We start from the raw sequence: 25,795 nt of genomic DNA on the forward strand, positions 1-25,795 counted from the left end.
TCCCTGACCACCTGATCACTCAAAGTGGAGAATTAACATTTGGGATGACACTGAGAACCTCTAGTCCACATATTCGGACCACACAGAAGTCCTGCAAAATGGTGGGAGGAGCAAACCATCTCACAAATTACCCATCGCTGGCAGACACCTCATGTTCTGCCTGTTTGTGGTTTCCAGTCACGCATTGGCCTCAGTAGTCACTGCAGAATACACAAACCAGAAATAGAAGCAAGTCATCCTAGATTCAGAGGAACTGCCTAAGAAGATGATGACTTAACATTGTATAATTCAACAATAGGTTTCAAGTGGGGGGGAGGGGCTTCTATTCCATATTTTAAAATGCTTCAACTCAAATTTTAAATGCTCCACAATTTCCACGGGTCCCAAAATCATTGGAATGATTCAAAGAAGAACCTCTTTTGTAAACAAAGAACTTCTGTTCTGAACCAATGAAACAAAACTACTCAATTCATTCAACGATGGAATTATTCCCATCATCCCACAAATAAGTTTTTATTCAATCGTATCTGGAAAATACAAGCAAAACAAATCATGAGCAGAAAGACTTTAAAAAGCTTTATGCCTTGACAAATGGGATTTCACCTGGAAAACTGTGCACACATTATCCACGTAACAAATTGAAAGGGAAACAAATTTTAAACTGTTATACATTGTGTTCTCATTTACATTCCCAAGATGGTACAGAAGTTGTGAGGAGGACAACTAGTAAAGTATACCACAATCCCATTAAATTGTTCATGCCCTCTTGCTGATTCTCTGGGTCTAGTAAATGTCCTATTTTGGTACCAGCAAACATTATTATTTCCTCAAAGACTCTACCTAAACTGCAAATGAACTTCAAAACAATTGCAGCTGAGTTGCAAACAAGGTGAACAAAATGGTGGCTTTTATTAATACCAGTAATTTGTAAAATCAGTGGGCATATTTGTTTCAGGGGGAAAATATGTAAGCACATCTGATATATTTCAGAAACACTTAAAATCATATCATTTAATCATGTTTGTGGAGTGTTTTTACCTGTAACTATAGCCTTTCCCCCACTACGCATCCACTGCAGTCCATTGCTCCAATCCAGAGCTACGATTGGTTTGGCATGCACGTTTCCTGAAGAGAGACACACGTCTGGGGTCTGGAATTGGGTGGGCAGACTGGAAGCCCCAGATGTGGCCAAATAAGAGGTCATAAACCCTAGGACTGGGTGAGATGGAAGAAAGATACCCTAGATACAACTAAGATGAAGGATCAGAGACAGCAAAGTAGATGAGAGGAGCACCAGAAGTCCTGGGAGCAGGACAGAAGATCTGGCCCAACTGCAGTTAGATTCTGATATTGCAAAATCCACAATTTTGCAGCTTAGGTGGGGCCTTATACATCACATATAGAAGTAGTCCCAGCACAGAAACTCCAGGCATACGGCTTGTTGCATCCTATTAAATAGACAAATACATATTTAATTCTATAATTAGCTGAACCTCAAATTCAATACTTTCCTAGATTATGTATCTCAGCTCTTGGATGAATTCAGTGAGCCATCTCCACTAGTGGTTGACTTGAGGTAATACTGGCAAAAACTGTGAAGGTCCTGATCCATGCAATCACAGAACTTACAGCAAAGGGAAGAGAGGAAAGCCCATATAAATAATGGTGCTGGCAAAAATAAAATCAATTTATCTGTTCCTTGCTATATAAAACTTAATTAGCATCTTTTGAACCTGTTTGAGCAACCATTGCCAAAACAGGCATAACTATAACATTGAATATTTTTTTCTCACATCCATTCCAGTAAGGCACTGCAAAAACACCTGTGTTTTATATCCAACTGCATTAAAAAATCAAATGAGCACGTGAAAACTGATGACTTTAGCGCTGATCACTGCACTAGAATATAAGGAAAATAGCAGGCCTGGGTGAGGCAACATTTGAATAATGAGAAAAATAGGATTCAACACAAACCACACAGTCCAATGGGGAAACTAAACATGCACAACGATTTCAATGAAAAAGCACATTTTATTGCACTTAAGTTATAAGAAAATAAAAATTCTAAGTGAATCAAACCATAGACACAATCCCTTTTAGGTTTCACCATTACATCAGGCAGTTACATACTGTAAAGTAAAATACCTGAAATCTGATTTTTTTGCTTCAAAAACCAGACTATAAATTAACAGGAAAATAAAAAGAAAAACAAAAGTATCTAACTCAAGGTTGCTTAGTATACAGTGTTAAACCACTTTCACAGTTCATGTTGAGTTGTGGATTTTGAATAATAAATGAGACGAACAATTTAGCTATTTTGCCTGCACTGTGTTTCAGGACAAAACATTCGGTATTGTTTTGTCAGTAATTCACAGCAATAACTGTAGCAGTTGGATATTTCAATACTGTTTACACTAAGACTGACCAGCAATGACACCTTTTATTTATATGCACATCTCACTTAAATTGTGTGTTCTTTTTGCATCATGTCAGTAACCTTAATTGTTTCTTTTGTCTGTTCCACTATAGTCCTCACAATAAAATTCTCTAGAGTACAGGCTGAAAGAGCTCCCATCTGAAGGAATGTGTTCAACATTGTCCGGAAACAAAAAAACATTCCGATATAGCACTTAACTCTTCTCAATTTCCTTCTTTCAAGCAAATCACACTATGCCATTTTGCATCTCCTTCTTTCTTTCAGCCTCTTAGAGGCACAGTTGGCTCAAGTTTCTGTGGCAATTGCCTTTTTTTTAAAAAGTCAAAAATTATTCATACCAGATCAAATTTAGAACTAGAATCTGGATGTGAAATGTCACAATAGAAGACATAGCAGCAAATTATTTGGCCACTGGGATTACAGTACAGGGATGGGACAACTTTAGCAAGACCTATTTGAATAATCTCAAGAACTCTACAAGTTTGAGTTCTTTAAGCACTTAGATCACTCAGGATAATTTGCCTCTGAAGAACTATATAACCCTCATTAAAACAATCTGGAAGCAATGGTGAATAAATAGAGAAATACATGTTAATACTGTGACCGACTGTTGGCAACATTAGGCTTTTTATATATATATATTTATTTCTTTTAATATATATATAAAAAATTGTACAAAATTCACAGTAAGGTTTCAAATGTTGAAACCTGAAAGGACAAACTGAGGCAGACATAACCCAAGTCTTTAAGAAAATCAGCTCTTGGCCTGATAAGCAGCTTGTTTAAAACACAACTTCTCAAATAAACTTTTTATGCCTTGCTGCTGTGACCTGGGTGCTGATAATCAATAAAAAAATAATAATTGCACTAGGCTTTGTATCAAGTCTTTCTGGACAAAACTGCCCAGGGTCAAAGGGAAGGCAGATATAACATGACAATCTGTGCATCTGACCAAGTCAGATTCTGTCAGTTATAATATGTCCTCCCTTGCTCCCTTTCCCGGCGATCCATAGGTCTTTGCGTCTTCATCATGGCATCCTGTTGACCCAAGCCAACATCCTGTACCCACCGACAAGCAGGGTGATGTACACTGACTTAATAGATAGATAAATTCCTATTTCACTTCTTCATTTCATGTCCACGTCAAAGTCCAACACAAGCAGCTTTGTTTCCTCAGTCCCATTTCTGCTTCCCACTGCACACACAAGCTTTGTATTCGATGCTCTGATTCTCCAAACAACACCTCCACTGCCTCCACTTTCCAGTGTAACCAAGTTTCGAATGAACTCTCCTGTTTTCAGGTCCCAAAGTTTTACAGTGCCATCATCTGAGCTAGTTATCACAAAGTTCTTGTTGAATTGGAGGCATGTCACAGCACTTTGATGTTTGCTAGGCCCTAAGGAAGAAAACAAAACAAAGTAAATCAACAAGCCAATTGCTTAAAAAAGTTATGCACTAGAAACAATAACGTCAAAATGTTAGGTGACAGGAATGAACTTTCACACATCATGAACAATTGAAAGTTGTGATCCAAATTAATTTTCTGTATTAAAAGAGTGATTAATACATAAACCTGAATTATCTAATACAAAAAATTGCCACAAATGTTGGATGATTGACTGAGAAAGAACTGGCCAACATTTGCCAGCTACTTAAGACAAAAAAAAAGTTAATTTTAGGATTTATTTTTTTCTGTTGTTGAAAATGTCCAAATCAGTGATGATGTGCAAATTAACTTAAGCGTAATTCCCTCAGAGCAATACAGGCCCTTTGGCCCACTGAGTCCATGCCGACCACGCTGCCCACCCAGCTAGTCCCAATTTCCTGCTTTCAGCCCATATCCCTCTAAGCCCCGCCCTTCCATGTACCTATCCAAGTGCTTCTTAAATGATACTATTGTACCCACCTCAACCACTTCCTCTGGTAGCTTGTTCCATATACTCATCACCCTCTGAGAAAAAGTTGCCCCTCAGGTCCCTTTTAAATCTTTCCCCTCTCACCCTAAATCTATGCCTGTTAGTTTTGGACTGTCTTACCCTGGGAAAAAGACTTACCATCCACCTTATCTGTGCCAAATATGCCCTCATAACTTTGCCCTCATAAATGACAATTTATATAGATTTTCATACAAGCCAATCAGTCAATTTGGACTGAATGTCCTGACCTGTCCCAAAAGCTTTTATCCCCAAATTCATTTCCTACTGCTTTGGCAGTAATTCTAACAATTGGTCACTTTTTCTTTCCTCAAAATGCATGACCATAGGCCATATTCTACTTCACAATATATCACATTGGAGATAGGTTGGAAGTGCAACCTGTATATCCCAAAGTTTAATCCTACAAAACAACTGAAACTAATGAGAGGTATTTCATGCTTACAAACAAATGATGCCTTTGTCTCCTACATTTTGTAAAATATAAAAACATCTGTTAAATCCACCTGTCAGAGAATTAGATGATAATTCTTAGGCATATACATAGGATGCATTCTCAGGAACAAGAGCAGCAATGTAATCAACACTAAAAGGGGCTATCACATATACAGAGATGTGTTGCTGACAGTGCTGCTGTGCTGGGAACCTAGCATGAAACCCCGCTCTATCCGCTGATATGTGCTGTAGTGGAGAGATCTTGCGTGAATCCAGCTACGACTTGCCCCATGGATGCAAGTGAGGGTTGGTGTAGGTTGGGCAGCTGCTCTGTACCAAGATGTGGGGCTCAATGGTGCACCTTGGCCAGCACATTTTAATATGGGCCATTGCTGGGAATTAGCAGCACTAACTCCTTGTGTTGATAGACTGCCAATTGTAGGAGCTTATTTTACAAAGTTATTATTCAACTTGATTAGTAACAGTGGATTTCTGTGTATTAAAGCATGACTGCCCCATTGGCACAGAACAGGAACGAGTTGTTAAACCTATGAATTCCAAATTTTTCTTTTCTACAGCATCCCCTTTACATCACATGACAGAGACTAGGTTTATGAACAATGACTCATTTTTCCACTCAATCTGTGTTGGCCCTGATCAGCAAGATGAAACAACTGTTATAATCCCATTGCTGGCTTGGTTTGGATCAAAGATCAAATCCGGAGTCTCTATTCCCATATGATTCAGTAAAGCACCTTTCAATCCATTTCTCCTCTCAGCACTGGAAAGAACAATGCTTATAAGCCACATTAGGATCTTCTACTTGATATCATTTGCATTAATGATAATATTGTTGCACTAGATTCCAGCATCTGCAGTCTCGTGTCTCATTTAAAATTGTTGTACAACTTGTTAGTAACCTAAAGTGCCAGACAACCCAAAATCACTTAGTTTACAAACTAAATTAAAAAATCTGGAGACCAAATTAAAATAGTTAAATAAAGCTTTGAAACCAAAAGATATTAAACAGTGTAATTTTCAAAATGGATAGCCAGTGTGTTTTGCTGAGTTTCTATTTTTAATCATTCAAGCCTGTACTGCGAGAGGTTCTTAATTAGTTTCTCTCGCATTTCTCACGGTTTGAATAGTCAAACATGATAAAAAAGCTTGTAGTTTTAAGCACTCTACGTGACCGCAAATAAATATATCTGGGTTGAAGTCACTGCTGCTCTTCTCTCCTCTTCCATCAGGTAGAAGATACAGGAGCCTGAGGGCATGTACCACTAGACTTAAGGACAGCTTCTACCTCACTGTGATAAGACTATTGAACAGTTCCCTTATACAATGAGATGGACTATGACCTTACGATCTACCTTGTTGTGACCTTGCACCTTATTGCACTGCACTTTCTCTGTAGCTGTGACACTTTGCTCTGGACTGTTACTGTTTTTACCTGTACTACATCAACACACTTTGTACTAACTCAATGTAACTGCACTGTGTAATGAATTGACCTGTACGATCAGTTTGTAAGACAAGCTTTTCACTATACCTCGGTACAAGTGACAATAATAAACCAATACCAAGTGTGGATGCAATTTTCACAGAGCAAGCTCCCAGATTGAATAATCTGGTTTTATTAGTGACAACAACTGAGTGTTAATTCCTGGACACCAAAGATAATTCCTCTGATGATCTATATAAAAAATAATTTAAAGATAAACTGTACTAAAGAAAGCAGAACTAAATTTGTGATTTACCAATGGAAATAAAGCTTTAACTTAAGGGATTTCAATTCAACATTTTGTGGTAGAAAGGTGCTTTTTTTTATATATATACTCACCTTGTAATGTCTGTAAACACTGTCCTGTTTTGATATCCCAGATTTTTACAGTGGAATCTGCATTTCCAGACACTAGAGTGTTGTCTTTCAGTTCCATTCCACTTGTTAATGACTGATGTCCTGTTAACGTGTGAATACAATTCCCAGTCTCCACATCCCATACACGAATAGAGGTATCAAGAGAACCACTTACTACATGGATGCCATCAAACTACAATGTTGAGGGAAAGAAGCACACCATCTACTATTAGATTCACAAGACAAGTCCGAGAAAACACTAAATAGTTTTCAATGTATTTTTAATTGCACCCTGTGCTTTCACGTAACTGTATTGTATACAATATTACACCATGCACTGAACCAACAATGTCAGAGGCAAGGAATTCCAAAATGTGTACAAGAAAATTTTATGATTGGTGTTTTCAGACCAATGAGAAAGGTAGCATAACCAGATTCTGGTGAATGAATAACTGGAGATTGCTTTGGGGAACAAGCTCACAATATCAATGGTGCAAAAGTACTTAATTTGTGGAGAGCCAACTAGACTAAGAGACCCAACTTGGAATGAATTGGAACTAAACAAAATATTAACAGAAGGATGGGAGGCTTTCAAAGAACTGCTAGTTTGAACATTCACATTTACATTACAGGGAAAGGAATGCTATGCAGCTAGAGATCCAAATAAAACTAAAGATACGAAAGGTTAAAATAAGACAGAGAAGGAAGGCTTATACAGATAAAAACCATATTGAATAAAGCAACAGAAGGTCATCAACATGTTAACCCTGTTACTCTCTCCACAGATGTTGTTTGACATGCAATTTCCAGTGTTTTGTCTTAGATATCATTATTCACATTTGCAGCGCTTTGCTTTTGAATGCAGCAACAAAGAGGAAATCTAAAAAAGGGAATAACAGGAACAAAGAAGGTATATGAGAATAGATTAGCACCTGACATTGTGGTGCACAATATACAAATGGCGGACCACTTCTGGTCCCCAGGATGGATCCACCTGGTCCACACTCACTATCTGCTCAACCTTGCTTCTGTGCACTTTGGCCATCCGCCACACAAGATGTTCCCACTGTAAGCTTACCAAAAATCCCCGTGATAGGCACAAATTTCTTAAAAGGAGATGCCTATGATGCCAAGGACGAAGAAGTGGACTGCAAGAGGAATGCTATGAAGGCTGCAGCTGAAGACCAAAATATTGGACTCTATTGTCTGCTCTGTCCCCTGGATTCATCCAAAGCCAGGAGCCTGACCTTAGACTCAAGGATGAGGCACCAAGGAATCAGAAACCAAGATTTGACCTAGGTCAATATTGTGGACCAGAGTCCAGATCCAGCTCTAGTACTGTACTAGTGGGCATGTTTCTTTCAATGTAAAATGGGTATAGTACTGGTGGGAACAGGTCTCTTACTATATAACAGGGTGTAAAATTGTGGTAGGCCCAGGTCTCTCACTGTATAATACTGGGGTACAGCACAGATGTGCAAACATCAGGCAAGGAGCAGTGGAGATTTTTGAGTGGACCTGCATGGGGTCAGCAAATGGAATAATAAATGAATGTTGAGAAGGCAGCTGATGCAGCGAATTGGTGGCAAGTGGTGGAATGAGTAGCCGGTAAAAGAGCAGCAAGAATTAAGGCAGTGTGACTTAAAAATATGAGAGACCGAAATGCAAAACTGCAGATGGAAATACTGAGCAGCCAGGCAGCATCTGTGGAGAAAGAAACAGTTTACATTTCAGGTTGATGACTCTTCAACAGAACTGAAAAAAAAAGGTGAGAAAAATGCATGCTTTAAGTTGCAGGGGGAGGAGTGGCGAGAACAAATGGAATGTTTATGATGGAGTAACCTCACCTGCCGAGTACTTGCAGCAATTTCTTTTGTTATGACTAGAGGTATCAGTATCTAGTTACGCATGATTAAAATAAAAGCTGCTTCTTGTGAGTGACCTTTGGAAATGGCTAGGATTACAAATCAGGCTCTCATTGCAAAAAAACGTGACTCATGCCCTCTTAGAAAGACCCACAGTAAAAGAATTGTCAACAAAATGTGGGGTTGATTGAGCAGATCTTGCAGAGAAGATGGCTGAAGCACTAAATGAATATGCTGTGGACAACATCACAAAGGAAGAGATGCTACTGATGTAACTTTGAAGAAGGATGCAGTAGTGTTATTCTATAGCTCAAAAATTAAGGTTGTTTATTATGTCACAAAAGTGCATGATTGCAAATTAGTCTATTTCAAGAAAACATATTTCACAATAACTTCTGCAAACCATGCAAGAATCATGATATTATCTTGTAAATTGGACAGCCAGACCCCCCCCATAGGCATCCATTCTAATGTTGGACTGACTCTTCGATACCACCACCATAACTTCTCCACAACCCAGCTATTTCAGCAGCCTATGTTAATCTTAAAGCACTGATGTAAAGATAGCACCAAAATGACCTCAACTGATGACATCACTAGATGACAGGAGCAGAGAGAATGACAGAGACAGAAACAAACATGCACAAAGACAGTGATGCAAAGTGGAAGAAAGAGAGAAGATCTGTGAGAGAGAAAGAGACAGTGAAAGAGCAGCATGCACGTACAGACTGGGGCAGGGGAAGGAGAGAGAGAGAGAGAGACCCAAACAGAATCAAAGACAAAGCATATGTAGAGAAAAAGGGAACAAGGTGAAAGGTGAGGTGCAGGAAGGTGCAGAATTGGGAGAGAGGGAGAGCAACATGGGGGCAATAATGAGGTAGTGGACAGGGGAGTGCAGACAGCAATGGGGGGAAAAAGGGGAGTAAGGGGCTGTAATGGGAAAGGAAGGGAGAAGGGAGTGAGGGGCAACAAGGGGAGAGCGAGGGGCAGTTACTGGGCATGTGAAGCAGCAATGCTGAAGCACTGGAGAGCAAATAAGTAGAAAGGAAAGGAGATCAGAGAGGTAGAGAAGGGTAGAAAAGAGAAAGTAGTAAAGAGATGTGTAGAGGTTCATTGCCTGTTCTCCAGCCAAATGGCAGCAGTGGACTTGGAGCAATTGTCCTGGCTCCAGCATTTGTGGAAATCTCTCCCTATCACTCATGGTCTCCCTCTCCTCTACCTCTTTCCTTGCAGTAGCTCATCTAGGAAACAAACTACTGTATAAGCTGAGCAGTGAGTGTAACAACCTCTGATTATTAGCACACTATTGGCATGGTGGGTACAAGAGGCTTAACTGGGAAGAATGCAAAATATTAAAAATTATAGGACAGGAGGAGGTTAAAGAGATAGAGAAGCCACAGATGGATTTGAACATAATCAGAATTTTAAATTGCATCATTAGTGGCAATAAAGCCAGAGTTTTCCTCTGAATCATTCAAAATTATTGGTACCTCATTGTTTAACAGTATAATTAGAACAATGATTAACTCAATTTCTTTTTCAAAAGCTTGATTAATCACGATTTTTTTAAAACTGCTCCATAGTCTAATAAAAACAGATAAAAAGGATGAAGCTTGTGAAATTTTTGGAGAGAATTCTGAGACAAAATTAATTGGCTGCATTCATAAGATAACAGCATTTCTGTACAGCATAGCATACAGTATGTGAAGCAGCATCTACTTGGGGGCTGCGTAATCTGCTGCCACTAAACACCATTGATCCAGTGCTATAGCTACCGTTTACGAAAGGGCTGCCACATCAGCAACAGCAGTCATTAACTTGAAATTCAGCTTATTATAATTCTAATCCATGGAGACTGTGCTGGGAAATAGCACATAGGACCACTGCCTGTAAAATTCTCTTATTTCTCCTCATTGGGATCAGACAAGCATTGTTAAGAGACACATGGGTAGAAATTCAAAAGGCATATTGCTATTTCCCCCCCACCCCCCCCAAGTAATTGAAAATCAATTTAGAACAGAGTAAATCACATTTGCAACCATTTCTGGGTCAAATCACGCCAATTCAACTGCGTACTCCTGAACCCCAGTCTAATTTCCTTTCCAATGACATTTGTGATGATATAATTCCTCATGTAACATCCCCTCTAAAGCACTGCAATGCAATTTGGACTGTGTTGACTTGGAACTGCGTGTTGGAGGCTATTCCCATGGGAACGTGATCTTAATTTTGCATTGCTAACCTGCAAGTTATTGAGAAACTTAAATCTTCTCCTCTCCCTGTAGTAATGGAGACCCCCACAATTAACCCAAACCTTCTTCCATGCCCCCCTACTGAAACTTTAGAGCATTGTCTTGATGCCAGTGCCCCTGATGATAATTACATCCTTCCCCTACTCTCCCAAAACCTGCAAATCACTGCAGTGCTGGTTGGCCAGCCTCTTCAATGCTGGACAACTTTGGGGAGGTTGTCCAGTTTTCAACTCCTGAGCTCCATTGCCAATTTGATCTCAATTCACCTATCCACAAGCTGTGCTCCAGCCCCTTCCTGCTCTCCACCCACAAGTCTGATCAGGTAGGTGGTCAATCTCCTGTGTTTGGCATTGCAGAACAATGCTTCATGCATGGAAAGGTTACCAAGTGCATGGAATCATACAGTATCCATATGTCAAGCCGTCTTACTGTGTTTTTTTATAAATGATTAGGCACGTGTAGATCAACATATCCTGTTGAACAGGAACAAATACATTCTTCTTTTGCTGTAGCAGACAAAAATGAAAACATTTAGAAAGGAAAAATATTAACATGATTACTCCAGTTTCTCACCTGTAATGAATAGACTCTATTGGTATGTCCCTGTAACGTATGCAGACAAGTTTCTGTTTCAGGGTCCCACACCTTAACCATGAAATCATACGCCCCACTAACAACTCTTCGTCCATCGTACTGTACACATCGCACTGCTGCTACGTGCCCCATCAACACATGCAAGCACTGCCCTGTTTCGATATCCCAGACACGAAGAGTGGCATCTCGAGATCCACTCACAACTCTGCAATGATAAACAAGAGCTGCGGTATTAGATCATATATATTTATAGATCACGTTAACCAAATAGTGATTATGTCAGTTTGTTTCAAATTATAATGAATATGTTAGAGAACTTTTCTGTTGATTGTATATTTAATTAATACTGATACAATTTGGAATATCTTAAGGAATATTGTCATCTCTGTAACGAGAAGCACAATCTTACCTATTTTCATGGAGGTGCATGCAACGTACAGTGGAGGTGTGACCATATAATGTGTGAATACATTCTCCAGAATCTGCATTCCATACTTTCAATGTCCGGTCAGTGGATCCACTGATGATGATATTGCCTCTCATCTGTGACGACCAGACACCACCAGTATGCCCTACTAATGTTCGTAAACACTAAATAAATGGAAAACAACAAAGTAATGGAACTGTTGTAAACTCTGAGTATCTACAAAGTCTTGAAAGGTAAGTTCTTCAGTAAAATTATTTTAAATAAATTATTCTCATTGGCTTTTTTCTAATAATTTCACTGCAATATCTTATTACTTCTGTTTGGGAAAACTACATTGTAGGAAGTTTGTACAGACACTATTAAAACAATCTGAAGTGGATAAGTAAACTGATTGAAAGATACTGTAGATCAAAAGTGGTGAAAGTAATACTATAAAAATAAGTTCCGCATCTGCCTCTAAAGAAGGTGAATACATGCTCTAAGTTTTACTTTAGACAAATAAGGAGTCCATAAAAACATGGTTGAAATTTGTCATCTTTCATTTGTGTGAAATATGCATTTGTGGTGGTAGCTGTGCAATGTATTCAGCAGTTGAAATTTGACTTCATTCGAGCTGAATTTTAGAAACAGAGTACAATGCTCATAACTAGCACCAGAAAAAAAAAGAAAATTCAACCAACAATCATTAACCAGGCTGGAAAATACAGAAGGCAAATCTCTTTTTACCTTACCATTTTTTCTTCACAGTCAAGTTATGATTAACAGGAAACAAAATTAATTTTTTAAAACTAGATTAGTTTGTGCACTGAATTCTAACTTTTCATTTTTCTAAACAGTTTCCTATTAAAGTACAATGCTCATAACTAGCACCAGAAAAAAAAAGAAAATTCAACCAACAAGACCCTTAGGGGTACTGATGTACAGAGGAGTCTTAGGGATCCAAGTCAATACTCCCTGAAGGTGGCAACACTGGGAGATACGGTGGTTAAAAACGGTTTATGGCATGCCTGCCTTAAATCGGTCAGGGCATTAAATATGAGTCAGGAAGTCATATTGCAGCTGTATAAAACTTTAGTTAGACTGCATTTGGGAGTATTGCGTTCAGTTCTGGCCGCCCTATTAATAGAAGGATGTGGAGGCTTTGGAGGGGGTGCAGAGAAGGTTCACTGGGATGCTACCTGGATTAGAATATTAGCTATACAGAGTGGTTGGACCAACTTGGATTGTTTTCTCTGGGGAGGGCATAGATAGGGCAGATAGTCAGAGTATTTTCCCCAGAGTAGAAATATCAAATTAAAGAGCATAGCTTTAAGGTGAAAGAGGGAAATTTAAGACAGATGGGCAGGGCAAGTTTTTTTTAAAAGCATGGACAGTGGTAGATGCCTGGAACGCACTGCCAGGGGTAGTGGTGGAAGCAGACATGATAGTTGCTTTTTAGAGGCATTTAGATAGACACATAGACATGAAGGTAATGGATAGATGTGGATCCTGTGCAGGCAGATGCAATTAGTTTCATTTGGCATCATGGTTGGCACAGACATTATGGGCCGAAGAGTCTGTTCTTGCGCTCTACTGTTCTATAGAACTCACAAGCATAGAAGTAATTAAAATAAAACAACGCACCAAAATGGGAGTTAACATCTCAGGTAAATGATGTTTCCTTGGAACTGATTTTAATTCATGAAAATAGATTTTCAGCATTCACAAAATCTGGCTTTTGGCTTAATAAATGATCATGCAATACGTGGAACTGACAAAACTTACCTTTCCTGTAACAGCTGACCACACTTTTAGTGTGTTGTCATCAGAACCACTGACAATTCTGTTACCGCAGAACTGTAGGCATGTGATTACATGATCATCGTGACCTTTCAGCACCTGCTGAGAAAGAATATTTCATGTTCAAAGTCAGGATAAATTGGGTTTAACTGTACTTCATTACAAAAATAATGCATCTATCACTTTAATTTTTCATGCCCAAAGAGTTCTAGGCACACCAGCTGCTCATGAAAATCCAGTCAATTTTTTTTAAAAATAGCAGCCTATTTGGTACATTTTTGTAAACTAGCTGATCAAAATCATGTTTAAGGCAGTTTTCACCACACCTCCATTAAGATGAACCTCTAATCGAAACCAATGCATTGCAATTGGAATTAGCAATCCTGGCTAAATTTCTTTGATCTCCCCTATTCTCCAACACACACTGAAAAAGAAAGTCTACCAGTTTTAAGATTTCTTTTGAAATCAGCGCAAAGGAAAAAGTGCTGCTTTTCAATCTGATAACATAGAAGTTTTGATTCCCAAACATCGAACTCCCATTATTTGTGGAAAGATTAAAGTTGAGGTGTGGAGATAACAAGGAGCAATGGGTGCATCCCTCTCAACAAACAGTAGGAGAAAAAAAAAAATCAGACTGAACAATTATTTTAGGACATTTGTGTTATCCCTACTCCCAATAAGGTATCATTTCACTAAGTTGCCTAGCCATCCAATTATAAGGGGAATACTGCATAATGTTGGGAAAGGTTTGTAAATAATTTACAAAAAAAATGTAATTGTGTTGAAATAATCTCTAAGAGTATGAACATAACTGAAAGTTTCAGCTAAAATATAACAAATAGATTATTGAGGGTAATCTTGCAGAAAATCTCAGAACAGTGCTTACTGCTCAGTATAGAAGCTGATTATGTTCTGGATTGAATACAATATTCTAGTGTTTAACATATCTGTTAACTAATCATTTTCCTACTGGACTTTTTTTAAGAAGAGATGAATAAGGCAAAGGCCAACAAAAGCCCTGGGATCAAGGTCCCTTGTTGAATGATAAATACAGATGGATTGTTATTATTTTGTTTTCAATGGAATCTCACTTTGCTCTATTTTATATCTTTGCTCATGATGACCAAATAATGTAGTTCTGAAATGTTTAATCTTTAAGTAAATTAATACAAATCAGCAGCAGCATAATCATATTGGAAATTCTTCACAAAACATTTAATTATAATAAACCACTGTGTGGATTTAATTAAGCCTTACACACAGGTTAATAAATAGGTGGGCTGGTTTGTGTTATCTCACCAGTGGAAACAAAGCCACAAGATATGACTTTACAACTGGGTGTCCCCATCCTTTTCTTGCTATGAAGAAATTTGTCCCAACACAAAGTAGGTGAAGAAGTCTTCAAATGCTGAGATTGGCTAACAATTTCTTTTGTAATATTTGGAGAATCATCATCAATGCTAGCTTTTAATACACCAATCACCCAAGCCTTTTATTGTTTTGATGTGACTATTCATCTTAAAATAAAATAATTGAAACCATCTTTGCCAAATTCACTCTGTCAAAATCTCAGACTGAGCCAGAGATCCCTCTTCCTTCCCATGGTCTCACTCAGCCTGATGTATTCTGCCAATCAGAAGTCCAGGTGAATTTGTGGCAGAACTTGGACAGCTGATTGGAAGAGAAGACTGCCTGCTGATGAGTGGATGAGAGAATCAGCTCTCAATGGCATGAGTGCTAAGGAACTAGTTTTGCTGGCAGTCAATAGGTTAGGTTGGATGATCTAGCCTCAGCTGCTTCATCAAGACTTTAATACACTTGTACAAAATAGCATACAGTATGAAATAGTTTCCAAATCTTCAGCTCCTTAATTCTCTTTAGACAGTACCTTTGGGGTTTTTAGATCTCCACAGCGCCAGTTAGTGTCTATTCTGTGTTGTCGGATGTAGGCACTTTTCCAAGGGCTGTGAGCAAAGCCTGGTTTGATCACTTTTCTTCTTTTGATGTATACAGGTTCGTTTATTCCTAGATAGGAAAGAATGTATTATTTTTAAGAACTGGTTTGGTAAAGACTCCTTAAAAAAAAGAACAAAATTGACTTAAAAAAATAATTTTGGCACCCATAATTCCATTTATCTTCTAAGATAAAAGACGCCAACCACAGTAAAAAGTGTTATGTTCCAAAGCTGCAAATACCAGATCTAAAATATATTTCCATGCACTAACCTTCCTCTTTACATTTCTCCCTCCAAAGCAGGTTATCTTCAGCTAGTATCCTCCAATAGCGACAGGTTTGTGCTGCCTGTAGCAGGTCCTTGGGATCCAGGAATGAAAGAACATACAATGCCAGCTATAATGCAAATAAGTTGAAAAAAATCTAATTATTATCTTTTTAAAATGGCAAAGGTTCTTCATTGAAATGGTAGCTGAGCATAAAAAAAAGCACAAAATAAACTCATCAAAAGCAGTTATACCAGAGCAAGATAATGCCTCTCACACAACAGGATTGTGTAAACATTATTTATTGTCTTACACACAAATGAGATCAACAATTCAACCTTCAAGTTAGTGGTTTTCACTTGTGTAAACAAAGAATTCTTAACAGAATTCTTGTCATTTCTATACACTGCAACACATTTCAGAAAATAAAAACATTGAATAAGTATTGCTAACCAAAACTGTATTAATGAATTATTACACTGTCAATGCTGCAATAACGATTAGTAAGAATACCAGCCAAATCTAGAATATAGCTTTATCCGAGAATCTCACCTCTTTTGGGAGGAGTGATATGAAATCTCGTTGGAACTGAGGTTCTATAACCTGCATCATGTGCTTTACTTGGGTAGGTTCACAGCTGTCAATTAATTCATCTAATGCAAGCAATCTTTCTGGTCCACTCCAACTCTAAAGAAGTAAAATAACCACATTTAGTGAAAAAATACTTGTATAATAAAAACATGTAATTTTAATAAATATAGAAATAATGTAGTAGTTAATGGAGGGGTTTAATAAAACATACCTTTGCACGTTTACGTTTTTAATTTTTGAACTGCACTGAATGTACAAGTTGATAATGTGGTAGTGGGGACAGGTGCTAGAGATGTTGCTGAGTGGCAATAATTCACATTTATCACATTATTTAAAAAGTGCTTAGAATAAAATGGACAAAACTTAGATTTCTGTTGCAAATACAGCCACTATAATGATACCAACTGCACATCCCAAACACCAGCTTTCAGATTTCTGATTATAACCTTGCATTGCCCCTCATCCAAAGTTGCTAGAGCATTTGCTCATAAGTAACAGTGGGAGCTATTAGCTTTGCCATTGTTTTGACAGCAAAAAAAATAATGGGCCAATTAATTCAAAAGGATATTACTTTGATGGAAACAGGAAATGAAAGCAATAAAAACTAAAGTAAAAAGAAATTTAAGTGCGTTTTGAAGAAAAGCAACAGCAAAGGTTACAGAATGATGAAAGCAAAAAAAAGTGAGGGGCCAGCTAAAGCACAAGCTAGGAAGAAAAACTTTTTTTTGTGGACTGGACATACCTGGGTAATTTTCTAAATTGGTGGGTAGATATAAGCATTGAAACCATATTGGAATACATTGGTTAGACTAGAGCCAGTTCTGACATGCAAGATTATATGCAGATGATATTCTTCTGTCTGGAATGAACTGGTGCTCCATTAGCACAATAAAATCTAATTATTGAGAGTTAGCATGTTTCACTTTTTGCTGAAGGAACATTAGACATTATATTGTGGTGGGCAATTCAGAAGCACAAAGCATTTAGTATCATTTTACAACTGTGGTAAAGCACAAGACCCAAAATGTACTAGACACTTAGGGGCAAAATTTGTGACTGTATGCCATAACTTTGGCAGAAACCCCAAACAAACATGATAATTGGCTGTTTATACTGATTCTCTGGTGTGTCTGTCAATGTTATGGCAGGTATTTGGGAGAACCGCTGAGTACTTCAGCTTAGATATCTAATAATTTAGTAAATTGCTTACAAATATAGTGATAGTACTTTCTAATGACCATCCATGTTCCAGTTATAAATATCTAATCTTAGGATGCAGGTGTCAGTGGCAAGGCTGGTATTTATTGCCCATTCCTAGCTCCTAAAAAGGTGATGAGGAGCCACTTTTTGAAACCATTGCAGTCCTTGTGATGAACGTACTTTAGAAGTTGGATTTTATTCAGATTTTGTTGTATATAAGGAGAGGCTGCTTTGTCACCTGAGGAACTGTAAGTACTGTGCAATTATCTGAAAATATTACAATTTTCAGTCTAATTGCAACGGGATGGTTAATGATGAAAGAGCCAAGATGACTGGACCTAGGACTTGGCCTTGAGGAACTCCTGAAATTATAACAGGAGTTAAATCACATAAAACACAACATGTTATTCTGCAAAGTTGGAAACAAATCCTTTAGGGACAGAAAATAACTATTGTAAAGAAAAACTTTGATCTTTCAATTCTATTGTTCGATAAGGAAACCTTTGCAGACTCAGACCACATTTCAATCTGCAAACAGCATCATAGGGTTCATTGATTTAAATGTAGCAGTGGTCATCCTCTGATCTAATAATGCTCAACAGATCATGGTGGGGTGAAGAGAGGGAAAAATGAAAAGAGAAGGATAGTCCAAGGCACTGCAGACCTGCCTTCTGACATCACTGCAGATTCTTCAGTTTAGTTCAGTTTAAACTGCTTGTGGACAGCAGAAACTAAGTTTTCCATTGCCATTAGTCCTGCTACTTTGTTTGCTTTTGATTTTACATGTTACCTTTCCTCATTTTTACAGTTGCTATGCTACCTTGAGCTAAACCGAGAGTTATTTATGTTCTGAGGGCTCTAGTTTTGCGTCAACTTCACTCTAATCTCCCTTCCTCTATGCTTCTCAAACACCCGAGTATTTGCAATATTCTCTATTTACATCTCTCAAATAAGCTTGTTGGTTTAACACAACAGTTCCCATAATATCACCAGATATGAATATCTCCAAATACAAGATTCTGAGGGAGATGTGGAAAGGACATTGACCAAGGGGTCACTGTTTAGATGCAGGGGATCTGCACACCTAAGGCAGCAATGTGTCAAAATTTCTTCTCTCAAGGTGGTGGAAGCAGAGTCTTTGAATGTTTTTATGGCAGAGGTAGATTCTTTATGTGCATAGAAGAGTGCTTACTGGGGCAGGTGGGGAATGTGGACTTGAAGTTATGATGACCTACCCTGCATGGATATGGGGCATTGCCAAACTTACTCACTCACAATACTCTCCCACCCACAGGTTTCAGGTGTCAGGTTGAGTTTCCCACCTCATAGCTTTTCTTCCAGCAATAATCAAACCATTACAGTTAGCTTCTACATTTTCCTCAATTTCCAAATGGTCTCATTTCCACTACACTCACTAAATTTCAGAGGGAATTTCTCTATCCTAGTCCCTTCACATACAACTCAAGCTCTTTTCTGGCCCTTTGTCCTCTTCATTATGCAGTTGTGGGCTAAGTAACAGTTCCTCTGCCTCCACCTTTGATGAACAAGTTCCTGCTGAATCACTAACAACTCTTACTCCTGGTTTGGACCTGGCATACATTTGATCTGGGCATTCACGGCCAAATGTAGCATGACCACACCAATTATCACTTTGCTTCACATGCCTCAGCTAAAACTATAGAAAATGCTAAGATGAATCGGGAAGAACAAGGCAATCTATGGCTTCTTCACTGCACTGTTCAGTGCCTTCTCACATTCCTTTCCCTTACCCTGTTCACAACCACCTCTAATATTAACTTTTTTTTAATTAAGTACAATGAGGCTGCCCATAATGGTAACTCTCTCCTTTTCATTTTACTCTTGATCTCTCCCCAAAGCCTTTTCCTTTCCTGTGCGGTTTTCTTGTCAATTCATGGCCTCCTTAGGTTAATTTTCTTATGAGACATCTTTTGTTCCCTCAGTCTCTTTTTTTACTCAACATCCTTACTCAGTTTCCAAAACTAATCTGCCCTCTTCACAACTACACAATTGACAATGTAAATGGTTGCATTCCTTCTATCATCGTTAGCACTCTTTAATGAAACAACAAAAGACCCTTTTCCTCACCCAAGCTGATAACAGGCTGTTCTACATATCCAGCATTCAACTGCCTTCGCTCCAAACCCTAAAATACCATTTCAAAACTCTTCTTGGTCTATTTGGAAAAAAATGATTAATGCTGTTGCCTTTCTTGAACAATAAGCAGCACACTCAATATGATCATCATCCAAAATTACTTATCTGCTGCTCATTATGGGTTTACTTAGTACATCTGAAGTGTTTGTTTTACACTTGTATTTGTAGATTGAAACTTAATGCTTTTTATCCACCCATTTCTGCCAATGCTATAGTCAACTCACTCAACTAACTAGGTGTTAGGGAGCCACCTGAAGGTAAAATGGGAGGAAGATATTTAAGTTTAAAGTGGGAATTGTGGAACTTAGAGCCTTGGCAGCTGATGGCACAGCCACATTGAAGAATAGTGAAAATCAGGAGTGGAGTGTGCATAAATCCTGGAGGATTGTGGAACTGGAGAAGATTGTACAGCACCAGATGGACAGGGTTCAGGCCATAGAAAGAAAAATTGAAAACAAGAGAATTTTAAAATTTAAGTAATGCTTAATCAGGAGCCGAAAAAGGGTGGAGTTGGAATGTTATAGAGATATAAATAAATAGTCTTTGTGAAGGCATGGTACATAGTGCAAATCTCACTGAGGTGAAATATGATACCAACTGTCTGATTCAGTCTCAGAAAGGGAATGGAATCAATCTTCAGGGAAGGTGATATATAGTAGAGATCAAAGACTGTAAGCTTTTATGTTCCCAATATTTAGTTGAAGGAAATTTCTGGTTATCCAATATTGTTATAAAAACAAATGCAAGTTTGAGGAATACCACCTCATCTTAATGTTGCAGGACTCAATATCAAATTCTCTAACTTTAGATAATATTCTCTTCCATTCTTTCTATATTAGAACCATTTCTGCCAGCCATCCTTTTTTCCTCTTCCTCTGTGTATAGCCTATCCTGCTGGGCATGTCCTTGTATGCCAGAACCACATCAGCAATACATTACACAGCCATAATAGTTTATCTGATCTCACCAGCCACATCATCTCATGTTATCAGAGAAATTCCTTTTGTTCTACCTTGATTAATTTGCTTCTCCCTTTCTCAGGTCTGATGGAAGGTCACTCATCTGAAATGTTAACTGTTTTTCTTTCCACAGATGCTCCATGACCTGCTTTTTTTTTAAAAACAGCATTTTCCATTTTCATATCATGTTAGCTCACATAAGAGTCTAGCCTGCCTGGCAGGTCCCACTACATCATTAACACCACATTGCACAGACCAAGCTTAATATGTTGGTAAATGCCACCATTAAACATTTCCACTCTTCCTATCACAGACACTCCCTTTGTTCTACACATTAATCCCCTATCTTCTACACCTATTGAAAGCTAATTTGCATCTTTCTTTCTCTGTTCTGGTGACGGGTCACAGAATCAAAACTTTAACAGTTTCTCTTTCCATAGATGCTGCCTGACCTGCTGAGTTTTCTAGCATTTTCTTTTCTTATTTCAGATTCCCAGCATTTGCATTTTTAAATTTTCTAACAAGATAGCTGAGGAAATTGAGAGAGGTGGGAGGGAAAGCACTGAGTGTTATTAATGTACACATGAAAATTGATTTTTGATGATGTGGCTGAAGGACTGTATACAAATAAAAAACAGGAAGGGGGCTAAGGATTGAGCCTTGGGGAACACCAACTTCTTGGTCTTTTTGGATCACTTAGATAAAAGGTTGCTGCAGTGAGCTTCTTCATTTGCAATGTTTAATATTACACACCAAACTCATTTATACACTGGAGACTTATGAAGCCCTATCAGTAATGCATTTATATCAGTGCTGAAAAATATGCTTAGTGGACTGATGCAATCTTACACCCTCAGCCCCAAACAAATTTCATTGAGCACTTGCACAAAGTTTATTTCCATATGGAAAATATAAATTTTCAGCTAAATAGAAAAGCTGAAGCAAATTTCATGTAATGTTGTGGACCACTTCACACAAATTGCATGCAGAGTCGAACTATTTCCACAGATGTAATTCGAATGTGACAGACAGAAAGTTTCTAGACTGTGTATTTATGCTACTCAGAGGAAATAGTTTTATATTAAAAGGCAGGAAGTGAGGACTATAGATGTACTGAGTCCTGTCTAGTGTCATTAGAGAGCTATTTGTTTTGCAATTCTTTTAAGTCTGACTCCACATCTGAAACAGAGATACAGTCACATTGTTTTTTCATATTCTAAAAATTATTATAGATCAGAGGTAAAACAATCAAAATGCAAATAAATCTCCCACTATTCTTCAAAATACAGACAAAAACCCAACAATTCATGAATATTTATCAGAAAATATTTACTTAAGGCAAATATTTGTTTCTCCAAGATCTGGTAGTGGAATATATGAATGTAGAACATAGAACAGTACAGCACAGGAACAGGCCCAGTATATATATGCTAAAGAATTTAAGGCATATATGCTACATAAAAGCAGAAGCAAAATCATAACAGCACAGGAAGCCATGCAGTCCATCAAATTCCCGCTGGCTCCTTGCAGAGCAAGCTATTCAGTCCCATTCTGCTCTTACATTGTAGCTCTGAAAATTGTTTTTAATTAAGAGTGTATCCAATTCTCTTTTGAAGGACCTAATGACTTGGTTTCCACTGCCCTTACGAGCAATGTTTTAAATCATAACTATTCCCCATGTAAACAAAACTTCCCACATCACCCTGAATCTCTCTCTCCTGGATCTTGAACCATCTACCAATGGAAATAGCTTCTATTTAGCCCTGTTTATACTCATAATTCTGTATACCTTTAGCCACAACCTCCTTTCCTTTAAGGGGAACAATCCAAGCAACTCAAGTCTAAAGACGACAAAATCCACCATCCATGGTAAATTTAGTAAATCTCTTTTGTACTTCTGTAGAACCTTCACATTTTTTAAAAATGTGTTGACCAGAACTGGACACAAAACTCTAGTTGCAGTCTAACCAGTACTTTATTAAGGATTGAACAACGTCTCCCTGCTTGGTACAATAGTACTCTAAATATAATGCCGCAGATCCAGTATCATTAGTAAAGACTCCCTCAACATGTCCTGCCACTTTGGCCTCTTTCATTCCTGCATAAATTTTAGAGCTGTGCTATTTAGTCTAATGTTTCTTGTTTTTTCAGCCAAAATGTACAATTTCACATTTTTGTAATCATTTTCAGCAACCATTTGTCTGCTCAATCAACCAGCCTGTCCCCTTTTAAAGTCTATTACGATCCACCTCACCAATTACCATACATTTAAGTTTTGTGGGGTCTACAAATGTGAAATGTTATCCTGCACGTTCATATCTGAGTCATTAATATACATCAAAAAAAGTAGTAGTCAAGGACTGACCCCAGGTGATTACCACCACATACCATCCTCCAATCTGAAACACTTTCAGCCCAAGAGTCAATTATTTATCTGTGCTGCCACAGGCCTCAATTTTACTTAGTGGCCTTTTATGTAAGCACCATAATTTTTGTTTTAATTTCAATAATTCTTCATGATAAATAGCTCATTGGTATTTTAGCACATACTAACCTGAAAAGTTTTCAACCAATCCTGGAGTTCTGGAGGGGGCTGAATAGATGTGATCCGGCGCCGCTGTTGCCCTTGCCCATTTGCTGCTCTCAGATCACCAAAAGTGGTAGGTGTTGCTGAACATGGAACCAGCCCAGTGGTGCTGCTGGCAAAAGTAGATTATTAAACCAGACTTTGGTTAAAAACAGAAAAATGTATCATTACTTCAAATACTTCACATATCAACACATCCTGTTCACCTAGGATGACATTTGTATTGCTGAAGCAGACAAAAGTAAACATATAATTATATAGTAGCTTTATTATAAAATATCCCCAGCTGATTCAATGAATTGTAATCATATAAAAAGAGAGAAGGATGAGGCATTGAAGGGATCCAAAAACAAGGATGAAAATTTTACAACTGAAGGGTCCACGGACCAGGACACAGGAATGACACTTGGTTTGAGCTGTTATATGAGAAACAGAATATGGATGGATTTGTGTTTATGGATTACTGATGAATGGAGATCCAACCTGAAAAAGTGTTGATAGCTCAAAAAGAATTAGCTTTAGCTTTTATGAGAGCAAGTTCAGGAACACCATTAGAATCTAACTGAAAACAATCCTTTATTTGTAGCCACTTCTATACAAAATGCAAAAAAACAAGATGAAAGAAAGGGGAAAAGGAATAACTCATGTACTTTATTTCATTTTCCCAAGATATCAGAAAGCACTCTAATGCCAGTAAATTTCATTTGAAATGCTGGAATTGTTGGTATGCAGGCAGGTATGACAGTCAATTTGCACACATCAAGATTCCTCACAGAAACATAAGATTAACAATTAACTTGCTCATTAAATGAGAATGAATATTGGCCAGGGCACCAGAAGAACTGGTTTACTTAGAGCATCACAGGAACTTTTATGCAGATATGGGGTTCACAGTATGTGTTCTTCAAAGCAGGGCATTGCTGATAATATGACTTCATAATCTAATTTTTTTTTAAGCAAGACTAGATTATGAAGTATTGGAGCTTGATCACATGCCTGACTCAGCTGCAATACCACTCAGGCACACTAGAACACTAGTATGTAGCATTATTGTTGGTTGGATTGAGAGTCAGTATATTGGATTAACAACACAGGGAACCTAGCAATGCTGGAATATAGTTTTGAACCAAACCTCTAATGAGTTTCAATCTCAGTTATGATACATACGAATATAAAATGTCTTATTCTCCTTGCCAGACCTATGCAGAGCTCAACTGGTCAAGGCTTCACTCAATTTAATTACCTGTTTGTGTTGTCCATGACAAAAATGCTTTTTGAGTGGGGGTGGGGAAGATAGTAGGGGAGAGCCCAAAACGAATAGCTTTGTTTTACAACATAAAAAAAATCTGAAAATCAAATTATGGCTTGTGGAGGTACACATGCTCACAATGAATGCTCATACTACCAACAGCACCAATTCAAAGTATATGCTGCAAAGCATCATGGGAAGACATGAGCCCATTCAATGGGTATTAAATACCTATTCTTCTGAAGTATCTCCAACATTTCCAATGGTTGATTAATATTGTTCCCTTGAGTCACAACCAATTTAAATATACTTTTTAAGTTTGTTGTTTTCAGATGATAACTGCAACATATCTTTTGTACTAAAAACTCCTTATCGTAAATTAAACATTGAAAGCAGAAGGAAGTTACTGACATTTCTGAAAGAGGTATCAAACTGTTTTATGAATTTTATACTAAATCTCTTTAAGACTTCAGAATTACATTATAATTCATCTAAAATTTTATTAATATGAGGCATCATTGTCTGTGCTCATGATCACTAAGGAATATTGTCACAGTACAAGAATGCTGTTAACAATTAAACAAAATAATCTTGGAAGTCCCTATTCTAGTTAACTGCTAATAAAGAACAAATAAACACAATAATAAGAGATATAATTTACAAAGATTCTACTCATCCATTTTGTGCTGCACATATACTATATATTGTTTAATTAAAGCTTTACAGCTAAGCAACCTTATGAGCTTGACAGCTGAGAACATGACAGGTTAAAATGTTAACACATTAACAAATGATTTTATTTGCCAATAATGAAAACATTACTGTGGGTCTGAGAAATCAAATGATGGAAACCATCTCCCGCAAGGCTAGGTCTTGTATCTATGGGATAGAATTTGTTGCCATGTCAGTAGCAGTTGTTTGCTAATGGATGTGACGATTTCTACCCTGTGGCCTTATACTGCCAGTTTATAATTGGACAAAAATTAGTCCAATTTTCATGCTTTGGATTTTATGCCAAGAACCTGCCTCATCACAGCCTCTCTTTATATGGCAACAAGGAACCTAGACAACATGCAAGAGCGGAGGAATAATACAGCAACAAACATTCAGGTTGTGCATTTATTACACAAGTTCCCTTTTAAAACTCACATCTATCATTATTAACTGAGACTACTTATTTTTGTAAACAGGAAACATTGAAGTATGCAGCATGCAAACCCTGCTAGTATC

At 37.8% G+C, this 25,795-nt stretch overlaps 1 protein-coding gene across 5 annotated transcripts in view; it reads right to left on the reverse strand.

Annotated features, from left to right (window-relative positions):
• Positions 1-468: 468 nt before the first annotated feature.
• fbxw7 (F-box and WD repeat domain containing 7) overlaps positions 469-25,795 on the reverse strand; it is a 235,794-nt gene continuing 210,467 nt past the window's right edge. For 2 of the 5 annotated variants that reach the window (XM_052010116.1, XM_052010110.1), the window contains exons 4-12: positions 23,284-23,428; positions 16,357-16,491; positions 15,811-15,934; positions 15,473-15,609; positions 13,570-13,686; positions 11,788-11,969; positions 11,358-11,583; positions 6,650-6,860; positions 469-3,833 (exon numbers count right to left, since the gene is read on the reverse strand). In XM_052010116.1, coding sequence (XP_051866076.1) covers positions 3,565-3,833; positions 6,650-6,860; positions 11,358-11,583; positions 11,788-11,969; positions 13,570-13,686; positions 15,473-15,609; positions 15,811-15,934; positions 16,357-16,491; positions 23,284-23,428 — 1,546 coding nt within the window. In that variant the 3' untranslated portion in view covers positions 469-3,564. The remainder of the gene's footprint in view (positions 3,834-6,649; positions 6,861-11,357; positions 11,584-11,787; positions 11,970-13,569; positions 13,687-15,472; positions 15,610-15,810; positions 15,935-16,356; positions 16,492-23,283; positions 23,429-25,795) is intronic. The other 3 variants (XM_052010115.1, XM_052010111.1, XM_052010114.1) reach the window with 3 other exon arrangements.

This window comes from Pristis pectinata, chromosome 2 (genome assembly GCF_009764475.1).
Source record: "Pristis pectinata isolate sPriPec2 chromosome 2, sPriPec2.1.pri, whole genome shotgun sequence".
NCBI classification, from domain to species: domain Eukaryota; kingdom Metazoa; phylum Chordata; class Chondrichthyes; order Rhinopristiformes; family Pristidae; genus Pristis; species Pristis pectinata.